The sequence below is a fragment of the Meriones unguiculatus genome, chromosome 18 (assembly GCF_030254825.1).
Source record: "Meriones unguiculatus strain TT.TT164.6M chromosome 18, Bangor_MerUng_6.1, whole genome shotgun sequence".
In the NCBI taxonomy this organism is placed as follows: Eukaryota; Metazoa; Chordata; class Mammalia; order Rodentia; family Muridae; genus Meriones; species Meriones unguiculatus.
In genome coordinates this window covers 54,420,457-54,434,891 of record NC_083365.1, presented here as the reverse complement: position 1 = coordinate 54,434,891, position 14,435 = coordinate 54,420,457, and the positions used below count along the sequence as shown (strand labels likewise).

Genomic DNA, 14,435 nt, shown 5'->3' with positions numbered 1-14,435 from the left:
GTGAACTGCTTGGCCTGCTCTTCAACCACCTCCCCCTGAGAGGGGAGCAGCCTTACCAGGCCACAGAAGAAGACAATGCAGCCACTCCTGATGAGATCTGATAGGCTAGAGACAGAAGGAAGGAAAAGAAGACCTCCCCTATCAGTGGACTTGGGGAGGAGCATGCATGCAGAGGGTGGAGGAAGGGAGGGATTGGGATGGGAGGAGGGAGGGAACCACAGGGGGAGATATAAAGTGAATAAAGTATAATTAATAAAGAATTAAAAAAGATATGCATGTTGGGCTGGGAGTTATGGTTCATGCTTTAATTCTAGCACTCAAGAGAAAGGGGCAGGTGGATCTTGTGAGTTCAAGGCCAGCATGGTCTACATATTGAGTTCCAGGACTGTCAAGGCTCTGTTACACAAAGAAGCCCCAACTCAAATTTCTCCACCCCACCCCCAAAAGTTATACATATCAATTTAAAACAGAAATAAGAGAGATCGCTGACAGGAGCAGAAGTGGGAGAGGTGTGGGGCAGCCTTTTGCTGAGCGTGTGAGGAGGAACCAGCTCTGGAGATACCTTGATTCTGAATTTCTGGCTTCCAGGGCTGTGGGATGACAAATTCCTGTTTCTTAAGCCAACTGACTGGTGGTATTGTTTTCTGTAGTGACTGTAAATAAAAAGATTTTCATATGTATTAATACAGATACTAATTCCGTTATTTATATCGAAAGTTGATGAATTTAGTTTTCCATTTCTTCCTCTCCCTCCTCACTCTTCTTTTCCCGCCATCCCTCTCTTTCTCACGTTATCCTTTCTCCTCTCTCCTCCTTTTCTTTTCTTCTTCTTCTGGATCCTATCTTTGTCTTTCCTTCTGTCTCCTCATTTTTCCCCTTCCATACCCCTTTTTAAATCTTGCATATGCTAGGCAAGCTACACTCCAAGTCAATTTTATAATTTTACAGTTGTTAAGGAACACATTGAATAATTGTGTATTGTTATATCTTGGGCATTAAAAATAAGAACTGGTTGCTTATCCATTTTTTCCATTCATTTTTTTTCTTTTTCTTTTAGATTGTAACCAGTTTTACAATGGACTCTCTTATTGCAGCAAATAGCAAATTTTGCTTTGATTTTTTCCAAGAGATTAGCAAAAGGGACATTCATAAAAATGTCTTTGTCTGCCCCCTGAGTCTCTCAGCTGCCTGTGCTATGATTCGCCTGGGAGCTAGAGGTGACAGTGCAGAACAGATCGATGAGGTATGTATCCAAAGGGTGCGGCACAGGCTGATTTTCTCTGTCTGGCTCTGCATAGGAAGCTCATCTGGCAATCAGGTGAGCTGCAGTTGCTCACTGATCTCAGCATTTGGGCTTCATTTTAGCTTGGAAGCCTCAAAGGTCCAATTACATTTTCATTCATCTTTCATATGGTACCTCCCTAGCATCCCTGCCTGATGGGTTTTTCCATTCATCTTTGCTTCATCACCTCTTCATGACAGTCTCCATGCCTGTCACTCTTTCTCTCTACAACTAGTGATGCCAATACTGTTAGTAACCTTTAATATAAGTGCGTTTCCTCTCTTCTTATTCTCATTAACTAGATGTATATTAGGACCTAGATATTTACCCAGTAGCTTAAGGTCCTGCAGGTCTTTCTAATTTCATTTGCCAGAAAATCTCATTGGCTTTCCTTTTGATAAACCTCCTGAGTCTGGGTATTTTGCACTCCCTGAGTTCTGAGCTCCACCTCGTCTGGCTTAGGTCTGTGACAGCATCAGATGTTGCTCCCACCAGCAGTATGTCTTTAACAGAGAAACCCGAGCTTCTGTAAGGCAGAAATCTACTTTCAAGATTTTGTAAAAGCAAGACTTCTCATTAGGCTCAAAATAGAAACCCAGTCCTTATATTGGCTCCTGAAGATATGGGCACATGAATTCCCATGCTCTGTCACCGTGCTTCACCTCTCTCCAGCCCATCGCAGTGGTCACTTGGTAAAAGGAAAATGAGTCTTTTCTTGGGGCCTGAGATTGCGTTCCTCTGTCCTGTTTTCCTTCCTGTAGTGTATTAGTTACTTTCCTGTTCTGTGACAGAACATGGTGATCACAGCAATGTATAAAAGAAACTATTTGGTTGGGCTTATGGTTTCAGAGGGTTAGACGTCCATGATGGCAGAACAAAGGCATGGCAGCAGGAACGGCTGAGAGCACACGTCATGGCCAGCAAGCAGGGGACAGAGAGAACACTGGGAATGGTGCAAGTCTTAGCACCTCAAAGTCCACAGCCAGGGACAGACCTCCTCCAAAAGGCCACATATCTCATCTTTTCAAAAAAGTTCCACTAATGAGGGACCAGTGGCCATTTTTGTTCAAGCTACCACACTCAGACACCTAATCCATTGGTTTACTTTCTCCTTCATCAGTGCTTACCACCTTTAAAAGGCTCACTCTAATCTTCTGATCTAATCTTCCATCCAAGCTCCCAATCCCACACATGAACCTAGTCACATTTACCCACACAGCACACAGAAACCAATTACCATGCATATTATTTTTATACCCTCTGCATTATTGCATGATCTCTGAGAGAGTTTGTCCTACAACAGCACGGGGTCTAGAGTAGGCGCCCAGTAGAGAACTGTATAATGAGTGTAAGTGACGAAAGTCTTCTGAGGTGGCCTTGCCTTTCCTCGGCTCTAACACACAGCAAAGAGGCTAGTATCAACAAGGCTGCTGTTCTTGAACACGGAGGAGTTGGGTTCACAGAATAAGGCAGAATTATTCGGGGTCATTATGCACTTGCATCTTCTTACGCTTGCTTTGCTGTTATTTCTTGTTCCATAGACAACAGCTAGCTGTAGAATGGGATGCGTGTCCTCCAGGACCAGCTGATTCTTGTTCTTTCCCCATGCAGTTGGTGGTCACTTGCCAATAACCTGAATCTGAACAGTGTGGAATGTGCCTCTCCTGCTTCACTTTAAATGAGATGCTGGGCACCTTGTCTCATGTCACACTCACGCCCTTGACTGATGTGAAACTCCAGACCAGTGCTGTCCAACACAGCTTAAGCCATTCATAAACTTGAAACACTTTTAGTAGTCACATAAAGCTTTTCAAAAGATAAGGCTAAGCCTAATAAGAAATTTAAGACAATTCAACATTTTCACAATACGTTATCAGTAAATAATCAATATACATTTTAATGAGATATTTTAGGTTATTTGTCATTCTGTCTTCAAGACCTCATGTGTATTTTATATTTACATCCAATTAAGACTAGGCATGGATAAGTGTAGGTTAGTTATTGTTCACAGATCATGAATTCCTTCCGCTCCTTTGGTAATATTCATTCTAGCTTCTTTTTCTTTTCTTTCCTTTCTTGTGTTTTGGAAAGGGTGTCATGGAGCTTGGGCTGAGCTCATACTTCTTATAAAGCAGATGATAATGGGGAGCTTCTGATCCACTGGGGTTAAAGGAGCATGCTGCCGTCACCATCCTAACTTCACGTGGTGCTGGGGATAGAACTCAGGGCTCTGTGCACTCCAGGCAAGCGCCCTCTCCACTGAGTTTATCCCCATCCTTAAATGTAGCCAGAGGAGGAGGGCAGTATGCAATGACACTAGCTTCTGGGAACTATTGTTCATTATTGTCAACTTCCCACCCTTCACACTGTCTGAGAGGCCCTCCATCATTATCACGCAGGTATTACATTTCAATGAAGTTTCCAAGGACAAAAGCAAAGAACCCAATGACCCCCAGTCAAAAAGTGAAAAAGAAGGGTCTGGTGGCTCTCTGAAAGGGCAGAAGGAAACGCCAGGGTCTCAAGATCAGCAGGTGAGTGCCTGGGAATGCTCCTCTCCTCTGTATGCCCACTCTGCCTGTGCTGTGCTTGATGTCACAGACAGCAGCAACCACGCAGGATCTGTAATTCCTTTCTGATTACAACTTTTCTTTTTTTAATTATTTTTATTTTTATTAATTACAGTTTGTTCACTTTGTATTCCCCCTGTACCTCCCTCCCTCCTCCCCTCCCAATCTCACCCTCCCTCTTCCCCAGCTGTGTCCCTCTCCCAGTCCACTGAAAAGGGAGGTCCTCTTCCCCTTCCCTCTGACCCTAGTCTATCAGGTCTCATCAGGACTAGCTGCATTATCTTCTTTTGTGGCCTGGTAAGGCTGCTCCCCCCTCAGGGGGAGGTGATCAAAGAGCAAGCCACTGAGTTCATGTCAGAGACAGTCCCTGTCCCTATCACTATGGAGGCCACTTGGATACTGAACTGCCATAGGCTACATCTGTGAAGGGGTTCCAGGCCATCTCCATGAGTGATCCTTGGCCAGACTGATTACACCTTTTCTATGTCCCTGGTTGTCCCCCATTTTCCTCTCTGCCTCTCCAAACTTGTAACACAGGACAAAGACATCTCTCTGCCCAGCTCTGCTTTGCTCCTGTAAAATTCCTTTTCTGAAGTGGAGCTTAGCTAGCTGATTATTTGTTTCTTCTTTTGTTAGGATGAAGCTACAAATGAGAATGAAGTGCTCAGCTACCACTTTGGGAATCTTCTGTCTAAATTAGATAGAGATAAATCTTATTACACTCTAACTATGGCCAACAGACTCTATGGAGAGCAGGAATTCCCAATCTGCCCGGTGAGTAACAGGGATTAAGGTGTTCACAGAGCATGCTCTGTAGATAAGTGAGTAGGTAGATGGCCAACCCTCCACATAGTCCATGAGACTATGGGCTGGTGCATGTCTATGATCTATTTTCTGAGGTCCCAGGTTTCTGTCGCCTTCTACCCAGTTTTCAGCTTGGGTTTAGGAGGCCACTTGAAGGGTGAGATGATTCACAGCCCATCGGCACATGAGTGATCTTCATAAGGTACCCAGGAGGCTGTCTTTTCCAATCAAGGAGCACAATAGTCAAATTTTGTGACCTTCCTGACTGTTGGCTGCCATTAAGGCACTGCTCTAAGATCCCTTATTGTGCATTTTCAGGTAGTTCCCATGGGAACTGTGCTTTGCAGAAGGTGCATGGAGCCACAAACAGACACCCTGTTGGGAGCCCAAAGCCACAGGCCTTGTTTCTGTGGATAAGCAGCTTTTACCTGCTGCAGCGTAGGTTCCCGTTAGAACTCCAGTCTCAAGAAAGTGACCCCGCCATCAATAAGTGTAATGGATGTGAGTAGAGGCTGATGTGACATGGCTGGCGTGAGCCAGGCTAGTCAGGGGAACCAAGATCCTGCTTTACATCACAGTAGATTAGCTTACCAGGTCGGCATCTTATATATCAAATCATACAACCCTAGAATTTTGAGAGCTAAATCCACACCTCCAACTCGTTTGTTAAAAAGTGTACACATCAATGTTTTTGGTACTGTGTTACCTAACTAAATTTATACTAAAATACAAATTAATAAAAAGAAGTATCTAAACCGTTTTAAAGTTTGTAAGTGGAAATAATTATATTCACAATGTAACTAATATGCTAGTCACGACACTTTGCTATCACACAAGCAGAATGTCTGTGAATGGCAAGGCAGCCACTCCCCTGATGTCAGGTGGCCCCGAGCTTCTTTCTCAGGGTCTTCTGGTCACCGTCTCACCTTAACAACCAGCACCTCTGTTTGATTTTGTTGCTCTCTTTCCTGTGCATCTGAATTGAACAGGAATACTCAGATGATGTAATTCAATTTTACCACACGACGGTTGAAAGTGTAGATTTTCGGAAGGATACTGAGAAGTCGAGACAAGAGATTAACTTCTGGGTTGAGAGTCAGTGCCAAGGTAAGGAAGGCCTAGCAGTGAGGCCGGCATTATTTCCTCCTCAAAGAAAAGCTGTGGGCCCACTCTGCCGGTTGCTCATCTTCTGGGGCCAGGTGTGTTCAAAGCTTATTTCGAACAGCAGCAGACAAGGTCAGGTGCATCCGGGGTGGTAGCTACTTAGCTAGGTCTGTCATGAGTTTCTGCTTTTTTCTGTTTATTCATTGTGTGTCTATGTGCATTTATGTGGGCATGTGCCTGGCATGTGACTGTCAGAGGGCAACTTGTGGGAGCCATTTCTCTTGCTGCTTTTATATCCTTTCATCTACATGACTTTGGATTTCCTATATGAGACAAAAATGCAATATTTTAAAGTTCTCTTCTCCATTACCCACTCTTGTTTCCCCAAGCATTCTCCCTTTAGAACACTTCTACCTTCTCATGGCCAACCTTCTATTTTTCATGTTATACTTACTCAAATCTAGACTCCTAATATGAGAGGAGACCTGGGCTGTTGGCCTTTCTTAGTATGGCTTATTTTGCCTACCTTGATGATGCCCATTTCCATCCACTTTGCTGCAAATAACATACGTTCAGTCTTATTCATGACTGTCTAGATGCAGTTTTTACACTTTAATTCTAATAATAAATATGTTAAATGAAAGTTTGGCTCCTTCATTTTGAAGCTGATTCTGAACTTCGCCATTAAGAAGGAGACCTAAACTCTGTTCTCAGTCATTTTTCCATTTTTTTATTTTTTATTTTCACTTGCAGTCCACTTGCCCCTTGTCCTATCTCCCTCTAGACTTTCTCCACAATCACCATGGTGGAGACTCCAATCAACTCAAGCCTCTGTTTCGTGGAGGAAGTGACATGTGGTTTTGTCAGTCATTAAGAATGAAGGCAGGGTTTGGCCTGGCTATCTAGGAGGTGGAGACTCTTCTCCTTCTACCTGTGCATGCATAGTTTACAAAGATGAGTTTCTCATCTCAGGCCTGAGTGCACCAAGAGGGCACCTAATGTTTATCAGTATAGGGTTGGTGACAGTCTCGTTCAATGAACTTGAGAATCAGGGGGAAAGGTGATACATTGCATCTCCTACCTCTAATTTGAGGCTTCAACTAAGGGAACTTGTACACTTGAGTGATTAGCAGCCAGGGATCCACAATGCATGGTTTATTTCCAGTTGCTTTTGGTGCTTGGTGCAATGTTTTCTGTTTCTTTCTTCAATTTGGAAGCTTATGTTCTTATTTCCTAAGTTCTTGATGTGGAGTTAAGGTCAACTTCCTGATGGTGTTGTTTTTTAAGAGAAATCTTTAAATCCTCCAATTATTTACTCTTCCTTTACTATGTCTCATGGAACCCCTGTGCTTTCAAGGTTCCATTCAGCTATCAAGAGGGCAGTAGTTTGGTGAAGTAGTCCTGTCTGAACTCTAATAATTTTTTTTCCTTTAATGAGTTAGCTTTCCTAGAATATTTAAAGTGTAGTGGATGTTGACATAGTGCATTATAGAACCTATATACAGCCTTTCTCAATGTAAAAGAATCCTTTCTCATTAAGACGTCAGCATGCATTCAAGTGGCTGGTGGTTTAAGGCAGGAAATGATGTGTCTTAAGATAGACTAGTACTTGGTGGCAGCAGGGACCACCTCCTGTCATCTCTAGGCGCAATTCCTGTTGTCCTTAGTGCTCTTTGGTAACAAAGGGTGCCTGGTGCAGGATCAATGACATCTCACTTTGTTTCTTTTTGACTATTTGGCATCTCCTTTTACTGCTTAAAGCAAGTTACTCCATGAAGTAGGGACAATTATCGGTAGTTCTCAAGGCTTACTATCTAGGTGGGGATTAGAAAGTACTTACTTCTACAAATGAATGTGCGTTTTTATAAACCTGAACGAATTCTTGTGAGGTAAAATGAAAGAGGGTGTACAAACCTCTGCAAATCAGGTTTTATACTATGGCCTAGTGTGTGTGTGTATGTGTATGTGTGTGTGTGTGTGTGTGTGTGTGTGTGTGTGTGTCTGTCATCTACCTCTCTGTTTATATGTTAGAGCATATACTGAACTTCAATAACTCCCATAGAGATAGCAAGTTCATACTGTGTTACTCTATCCAGGAAATTATAAAATTCAAGTATTAGGCCTATAATATGAAACATATTCTATAAATGTTTGGTGACAATTTGTGACCAAAAGTGGCCAAGAGACTCAGAAGATGCTCATGTTCACAGTGCTCTAAACCGGATCAGGGCAGTAAGAATTGCCCCATAACTCCTACCCCCCTTTAAGCCTCCCATCACCCTCTGTGTTTCTAGGATACACTCTTGAGTGAGACACTCTCCACTGTCTCTATGAGTGCTTTTCATGGAACACATGCTCAGGTTATCCTATTGCACACTTTTTTCTAGGTAAAATCAAGGAACTCTTCGCCAAGGAAGCTATTGATAATTCGACTGTGCTGGTGCTCGTGAATGCTGTTTACTTCAAAGCCAAGTGGGAGAAACATTTTGACTGTGAAAACACAGTTGATGAACCTTTCTTTCTAAGTGAGGTACTTAGCTGCTGTGTTCTACATAGCCCACTTCTAATTTCCAGTAATGGTGATCAATAGCATCTAGACTCAAGCCTAATGCTTAGATGTGACTTATGTGACTTATGGCTTACAATTATGAAAGACCATTGTGTTTTATGAATCCAGTGCCCAAAGTTCACTGACTATTTTAAATATAGCTATTGTAAGACACACATATTTTAGAACATTATGAACATACTAAATCCATACAATCTGTTAATCAATTAATGTGTGTATCTATATAGGCCCAGAACTTATGAAACAGAGGCAGAAGGATCACCACAAGTTCAAGGCTAACCTGTTCTACATAAAGATTATAAGGAATCTAGAGTTACATATTGAAACCTTGTCATAAAAAACAACAACAAATGTATACACTAAAGAAAAGAGATGGGCTTCTTTGTTTTGAGTTTGCTTCTGCTTTAAGCTAACACATGAGACAACTCAACTTTCTTCTAAATCCCCTCCTGCCATCTCTCCCAAGACTTACACATCTTCTATCCCCTTGCCAGAAACTGTAAACAGTTTAAGTATGTTTCTTGAAAAGTGTTCTGTTGTGTTGTTGGCAGTCCAGAAAAGAGAGGACCAGGTAGTTACAGAATGTTATGATTTCATTATTTGATTTTTATTCAAAATAGCATTATGTGAAGAGTAGTATTATCTCCAGTTGAGGTTTGAGGGAAAAGATGCAAGCTATGTTAATTTGCCATGGGTTAAGAGCATATCTGTATATTAGTTCACAGGTCTTATGTTCCAAGCCAGACAGTTTAGCAATAGAGGAAAGGCCAGAGGTCAGGTCCAGCCAATCATTTGTTAACCAGTTGTCCGTGCTACTGGACACGTTTTTCCTTCCAGCACAGGATATCCTCATTTGTAAGTTGATGGCCTTTCCTATCAAGATAGTATCTTTGCTTCTGAAGTAAGCTTGTGATGCAGGTGTCATTTTAAACATATTGATGATCATTGTTTAACTGAGGCTTCCATTGGTGCCACATAGAGTCATTCAGATGGGACACAGGTGAATGAAGACAAGAGGTTGGGATGTGCTGGGCATTGAAGACTATGTTTTCTGGCCTTGCTTTGGCTGATTAAGGTGTGGGAGATAATTGGATTAAAAATCTAGCAGGAAATAGTTTTGAGAACTAAAGACATGGGAGGATAAAATGTTGCCAAAGCAGGCAGAGCCTTATTGACTAGTGGGCAGAGGGCTATCTTAGGTTGGGTGACTGGCTTGATTCTGGACTTTTGGTGTATTTCTATCTCTTCTTAAAGCATCTTCCTTCTCAGGGATGTTGTAGGGAGGACATGAGTGTTTATGCTTTCTATGGCCTTCTGTGATTGCCTTTATGTACACTGCAGAATGAGAAGAAGACTGTAAAGATGATGAATCAGAAGGGTCGGTTTCAAATTGGCTTTATAGAGGAGCTACAAGCTCAGATCCTGGAAATGAAGTACACCGTGGAGAAACTCAGCATGCTGGTCCTGCTTCCATCTTGCTCAGAGGACAATGTGAAGAGCCTGCAAGAGGTAGAGCTTTCCTATAACATCTGTACAGATTCGGGATCACTGAGGAGTAGCACTGGCCTCCATCATCCATCACCTAAGAAACGTGCTATCTTAGCTAGTGGAGACACTGGAGATCACCCAGACTATGAGTGAGATTAGATATTTATTTCTAAATTGTTTTATCCCAATGAACAAATGCCAGAAATGCCAGAAAAAAAGTCTTTCCCCCTTAAATTCACATATTCCTGCAATCATGTTCCAGACCAAAGAATCTGGATGGCAAGGAGTTTGAAAATTTCCACAAATGAAACAGCTTTTCTCTGGCTCAGACTACTTGCCTGTTTAGCTGCATCTTTTTTGAGAGCATTCTCTTTAGTAGGAGTAGAAACATTGATACAATAAGAATGAAATTAATGAAGGCTAGGGAGGGCCTGATATCCACTGTTCTGAGGAGGCATCGGGGTAAAGAGAAGATAGGTAGATAGATAGATAGATAATAGAGGCTAAAGATATCAACATGGTAATTATAGTAACTGCCATTGTTCAAAATACCAGCATTATTTTAATGTACACTCAGTATATTATGTACAGTACTGTGGTCAGTACTTGGAAGAGCCTTATTATGTTATGTCTGCTTTATAGAAAAAGAATTTGTACTTCACAGTGGCAGGGCTGGCCTGAGCTTATCCAGTTGACTTTTTCTGGTCTTTGAGCATAAACCTGTCAAATGCCAAAACTCAGTGGGATGTTGATTGTCTTGTAATTTCTAGGAAGGAAAGATTTAAATGAAGTCTAGACAGGGAAGATTAAAATGAACCTATTTTGAGGTTTAGAGAAAGTCCTTGGAGCATTTATGTAACTGAATATTAAAACAGATTAGCTCCGGAACTTTGAAATATCTGAGACACCTGCAGGCTTGTAATCTGACATTAAACATTATTTTTTTCCTCTTCTTATAGCTTGAAAAGAAAATAAGCCATGAAAAACTAATGGCCTGGAGCAGCTCAGAAAATATGTCAGAAGAACCCGTAGCCATTTCCTTCCCCCAGTTCATTATGGAAGACAATTATGATCTCAAATCGGTTCTACAAGACATGGGCATTAAGGATGTCTTTGATGAGACAAAGGCTGACCTTACTGGAATCTCTAAGAGCCCCAATCTGCATTTGTCCAAAATCGTCCACAGGAGCTTCGTGGAGGTGGATGAGATGGGCACGCAGGCAGTGGCAGCCAGTGGCGTTGTCGGTGCCGAGAAGGCCCTTCCATCTTGGGTGGAGTTTAAGGCCAACCACCCTTTTCTCTTTTTCATCCGACACAACCCAACCCAAGTCATTCTTTTCTGTGGTAGAGTCTACTCTCCTTGAACGTCCTCTGGCTCTTGGGTGCTTGTGGTGAATGGCATCATGGTTGCCCCCCCGTGTAACCACAGTCACTTGTGTTTTTGCTGACTGTCTGAAGCTGACCACCTGCGGACTGTTGCACACACAATCCCTCAAGCCTCTCTTGAGATTTGTTCTGATACCCTCTGTCGCCATCTGTTAATGACGTAGCCTTGCTGTCTCCTTAATCTTTATCTCCCTAACCTTTTCAGCATATAAATTCACCTTCTATGATTTGGAGGTCAACACCATGTGGACTTGTATTGATTTTCTCTAAGTTGCCTCCCTTCCTCCTTATAAAGGAAAAAAAGTATAAGTTAGTCATTGGACCATTCTGAGAGATTGAAAACTCAGAATGTGATTAAATGTGTTTGGGAAACTTGATTCTATTTCTAGGACACTTATAATCAGGGGAACCCCCTAGGCAAGACTCTTAGCCCCCTTTTCATATGTGCTGTAATGCATGGAGGTGTCCTGTGATGTCTTTTTACTCCAGAGAAGATATGATCTGGAGGCCTAATTGATGGATCAAGGATGTGTGCATCTCTTAGCCAAGACCCATTTTGCACAGGAGAATGACATTTCTATGATGTGTTTGACCCTGACAAAGAAGGTGGCAAGTCTGTTCTAATGGTTTGGTCTCTCTCAGTTTTCCATATTGAATTCTTCTGTAATTGTACCTTTTAGGCATCATTATTATGAACTCCCCTCTGTCTCTTTGCTCTCTCTCAGAGAATACATAACTATACCTAAAACTAGGGTGCTGAAGCTGGACAAGAAACTGGACATTACTGTGGCTGGCTGGGAGGCCCTTTCCTCTGTTTATTATTTTAGATAAAATGAACTTATTTAACTTTCCAGAGGCCTAAAGCTGGTCATACAATAAGAACAGTTCTTGGCTGGACACAGTGTATATGAAAATCCTTTTCAGGATAGCTATTGTTTTCCTGTCAAGCTCCAGGCTACTAAAAGATGGATGAATGCATGTTCTCATGCCCCCAGCTTTGCATTTGAAACAACAATCATAATTCATGGCCTCTGCTTTACCAGGATGCTCTGGATTGGCCACTGACACTTCCAACATGGGGAGTCAGTCAGGCTCTTTCCTAACCAGTATACTTCTTGTATGCGTCTTGGTCTTGGTCCAGCTTTCCTGCCCTACATAGTGTTCCTCCTTCTAGCTGCCATTGCACAGAGGACTGGTGGCTGCAGCAGGTTTCACAGGAAGCTCATCTACTCTGCCTGATCTGATGTTGACCTCCCTTCCTAGAGACTTCTTCTTGTTGTGAGAGACAATCCCTGCATTTTTCATGCAGCCTCTTCATCTTTGAAGCTTTTTATTTTTTAATGGAGAAAAACAATTGGGAATGCTAGGCACTTTGAGGAAGGAAAAAGTTCCCTCCTTTAAAGGATTTTTAATTTTATTTTATGTGTATGGGTATTTTGTTAAGAGGCAGAAAGAACCCTCAGATAAGCTGGCTGTGTAACTGCTAGGAAACCAAGCAGATGACAGTTAGGAACAATACTCTTTTCTGCTTTTGAGTACATAGCTCCCTCCATCCAGCAATGGAGGAAAAGGTACAGTAATGCACTCTTTTTTTCTGATAATACAGTGTTGGGTAAGAGAACTCTGGATACAGGGGCTCCAAAAAGCTCTCTAGTGCTTCTTCGGACTTAGTGATAATATTACTTATTATTATTCTGATCTCTCTCCTCTTTGTGTCTACTATTTTGTCTAACACACCCTTTCCTCATCAAACACCTATCCAAGGTTTCCTCTCGAGCTGGGGCAAACTGGAACTTGTTGCTTGACATAATTGCTGTTTACTTCTTTTGCGTGTGTGGTGCTTTAGAAACCACTCTATCATTAGCTCAAGGCTGTTTCATCCTGGCCAGCAGAGTGGGATGCTCTGGAGTAGTTTCAGAGGATTTCTTAGATCTGCATTTGAGTGGCAGTCCAAAATATAACAGAGCTCATAAAGATAAGCCGTGCCAAGATATTAAACTTCTGGAGAAATAAAAATGAAATATAAGACTTGAGTACGTCAAGAAGCAAAAATAACACACTGGAAAATATACTCAGTGAAATATGACAAATAAAAGTCTTTCTCTTAGAACTTACAGGAGATAGTGGAAGTTATAGATATAAAAAGATAAGGGTTGGGGAGACAGCACCATGAAGAAAGCACTTGTCATGCAAATGTGAAGACCCCCCATACGGCATGGACATACGGCAGGAACATCTAGAGCTCTGTGCTTCTACTGTGAAATGGGAAATTGAGGGGAAACAACAAAAGACCCAGTCTGAAAACAAGGAGGAAGGAGAGGACACACACACACACACACACACACACACACACACACAGAGAGAGAGAGAGAGAGAGAGAGACAGAGAGACACACAGAGACAGAGACACACACAAAGACAGATAGAGACAGAGAGACAGCAGGAGACAGTGAGACAGAGAGAGACAAAGACAGACAGAGGCACAGAGAAACACAGAGACAGACATCCAGAAAGACAAAGACAGACAAAAAGATGGAGAAAGATACAGAGAAACAGATAGACAGAAACCAGGAAGTAAACCCAAATATTATGATGTTCCTGAAAAACAGATATGCCAATAAACTTTACAAACAAAAGTTTCAGAAAGATATCAGGATGACCAAATATTTTATATATAAAGGTTAAAAATCGTGTGGGCCTAAACATATTTTTACATATTCTTTGAGAATTCAGTACATGTATAAAATAAATTTTAATCATACCCATCCCACTTCCCCCCTCCAATTTATTTTTGACTTTATCTACATTATAAAGCATTTAATTTTTTTGTTGGATTTTGGAGAACAATAAAATCTAGTCTATAGTTTTGAAGGGGAAATACATGCTCAACCCTTTTCACAGCCAAAGTCACAGTTGACCTTTGTGTACAAGCCAGTAGAAGATAATTCTATATATTTCTCTGTGTGTAAGTATGGTTATGTTCAATCCCAACACCCGACACCATGCTGTAAACATCACAGAAATTAAAAGGAAACATGCACTGCTTGAATGGATTCTAATGCAGCAAAATCCTCAAAAATCTAGCCAAGAACTTGATCCAATAAAAGTATATCTTCAATTTACAACCACAAGAAGGAAAGAACCTCCTTACTTAGAAATTTTGCAACCTCAAAAATTTGTCAGCTGCTATGACTCTCCTACCAGCACTTGTGTTTTCAGATGTTGATCCATATTCA

General features: G+C 41.7%; 1 protein-coding gene across 5 annotated transcripts in view; it reads left to right on the top strand.

The window, feature by feature from the left end:
* Serpinb12 (serpin family B member 12) overlaps nt 1–14,217 on the top strand; it is a 45,823-nt gene extending 31,606 nt beyond the window's left edge. For all 5 annotated transcript variants that reach the window (XM_060371487.1, XM_060371486.1, XM_060371484.1 and 2 more), the window contains 7 exons: nt 1,058–1,243; nt 3,682–3,813; nt 4,486–4,623; nt 5,643–5,760; nt 8,145–8,287; nt 9,668–9,835; nt 10,774–14,217. In XM_060371487.1, the coding sequence (XP_060227470.1) occupies nt 1,076–1,243; nt 3,682–3,813; nt 4,486–4,623; nt 5,643–5,760; nt 8,145–8,287; nt 9,668–9,835; nt 10,774–11,178 (1,272 nt within the window). In that variant the 5' untranslated portion in view covers nt 1,058–1,075 and the 3' untranslated portion in view covers nt 11,179–14,217. The remainder of the gene's footprint in view (nt 1–1,057; nt 1,244–3,681; nt 3,814–4,485; nt 4,624–5,642; nt 5,761–8,144; nt 8,288–9,667; nt 9,836–10,773) is intronic.
* The last annotated feature ends 218 nt before the right edge of the window (nt 14,218–14,435 follow it).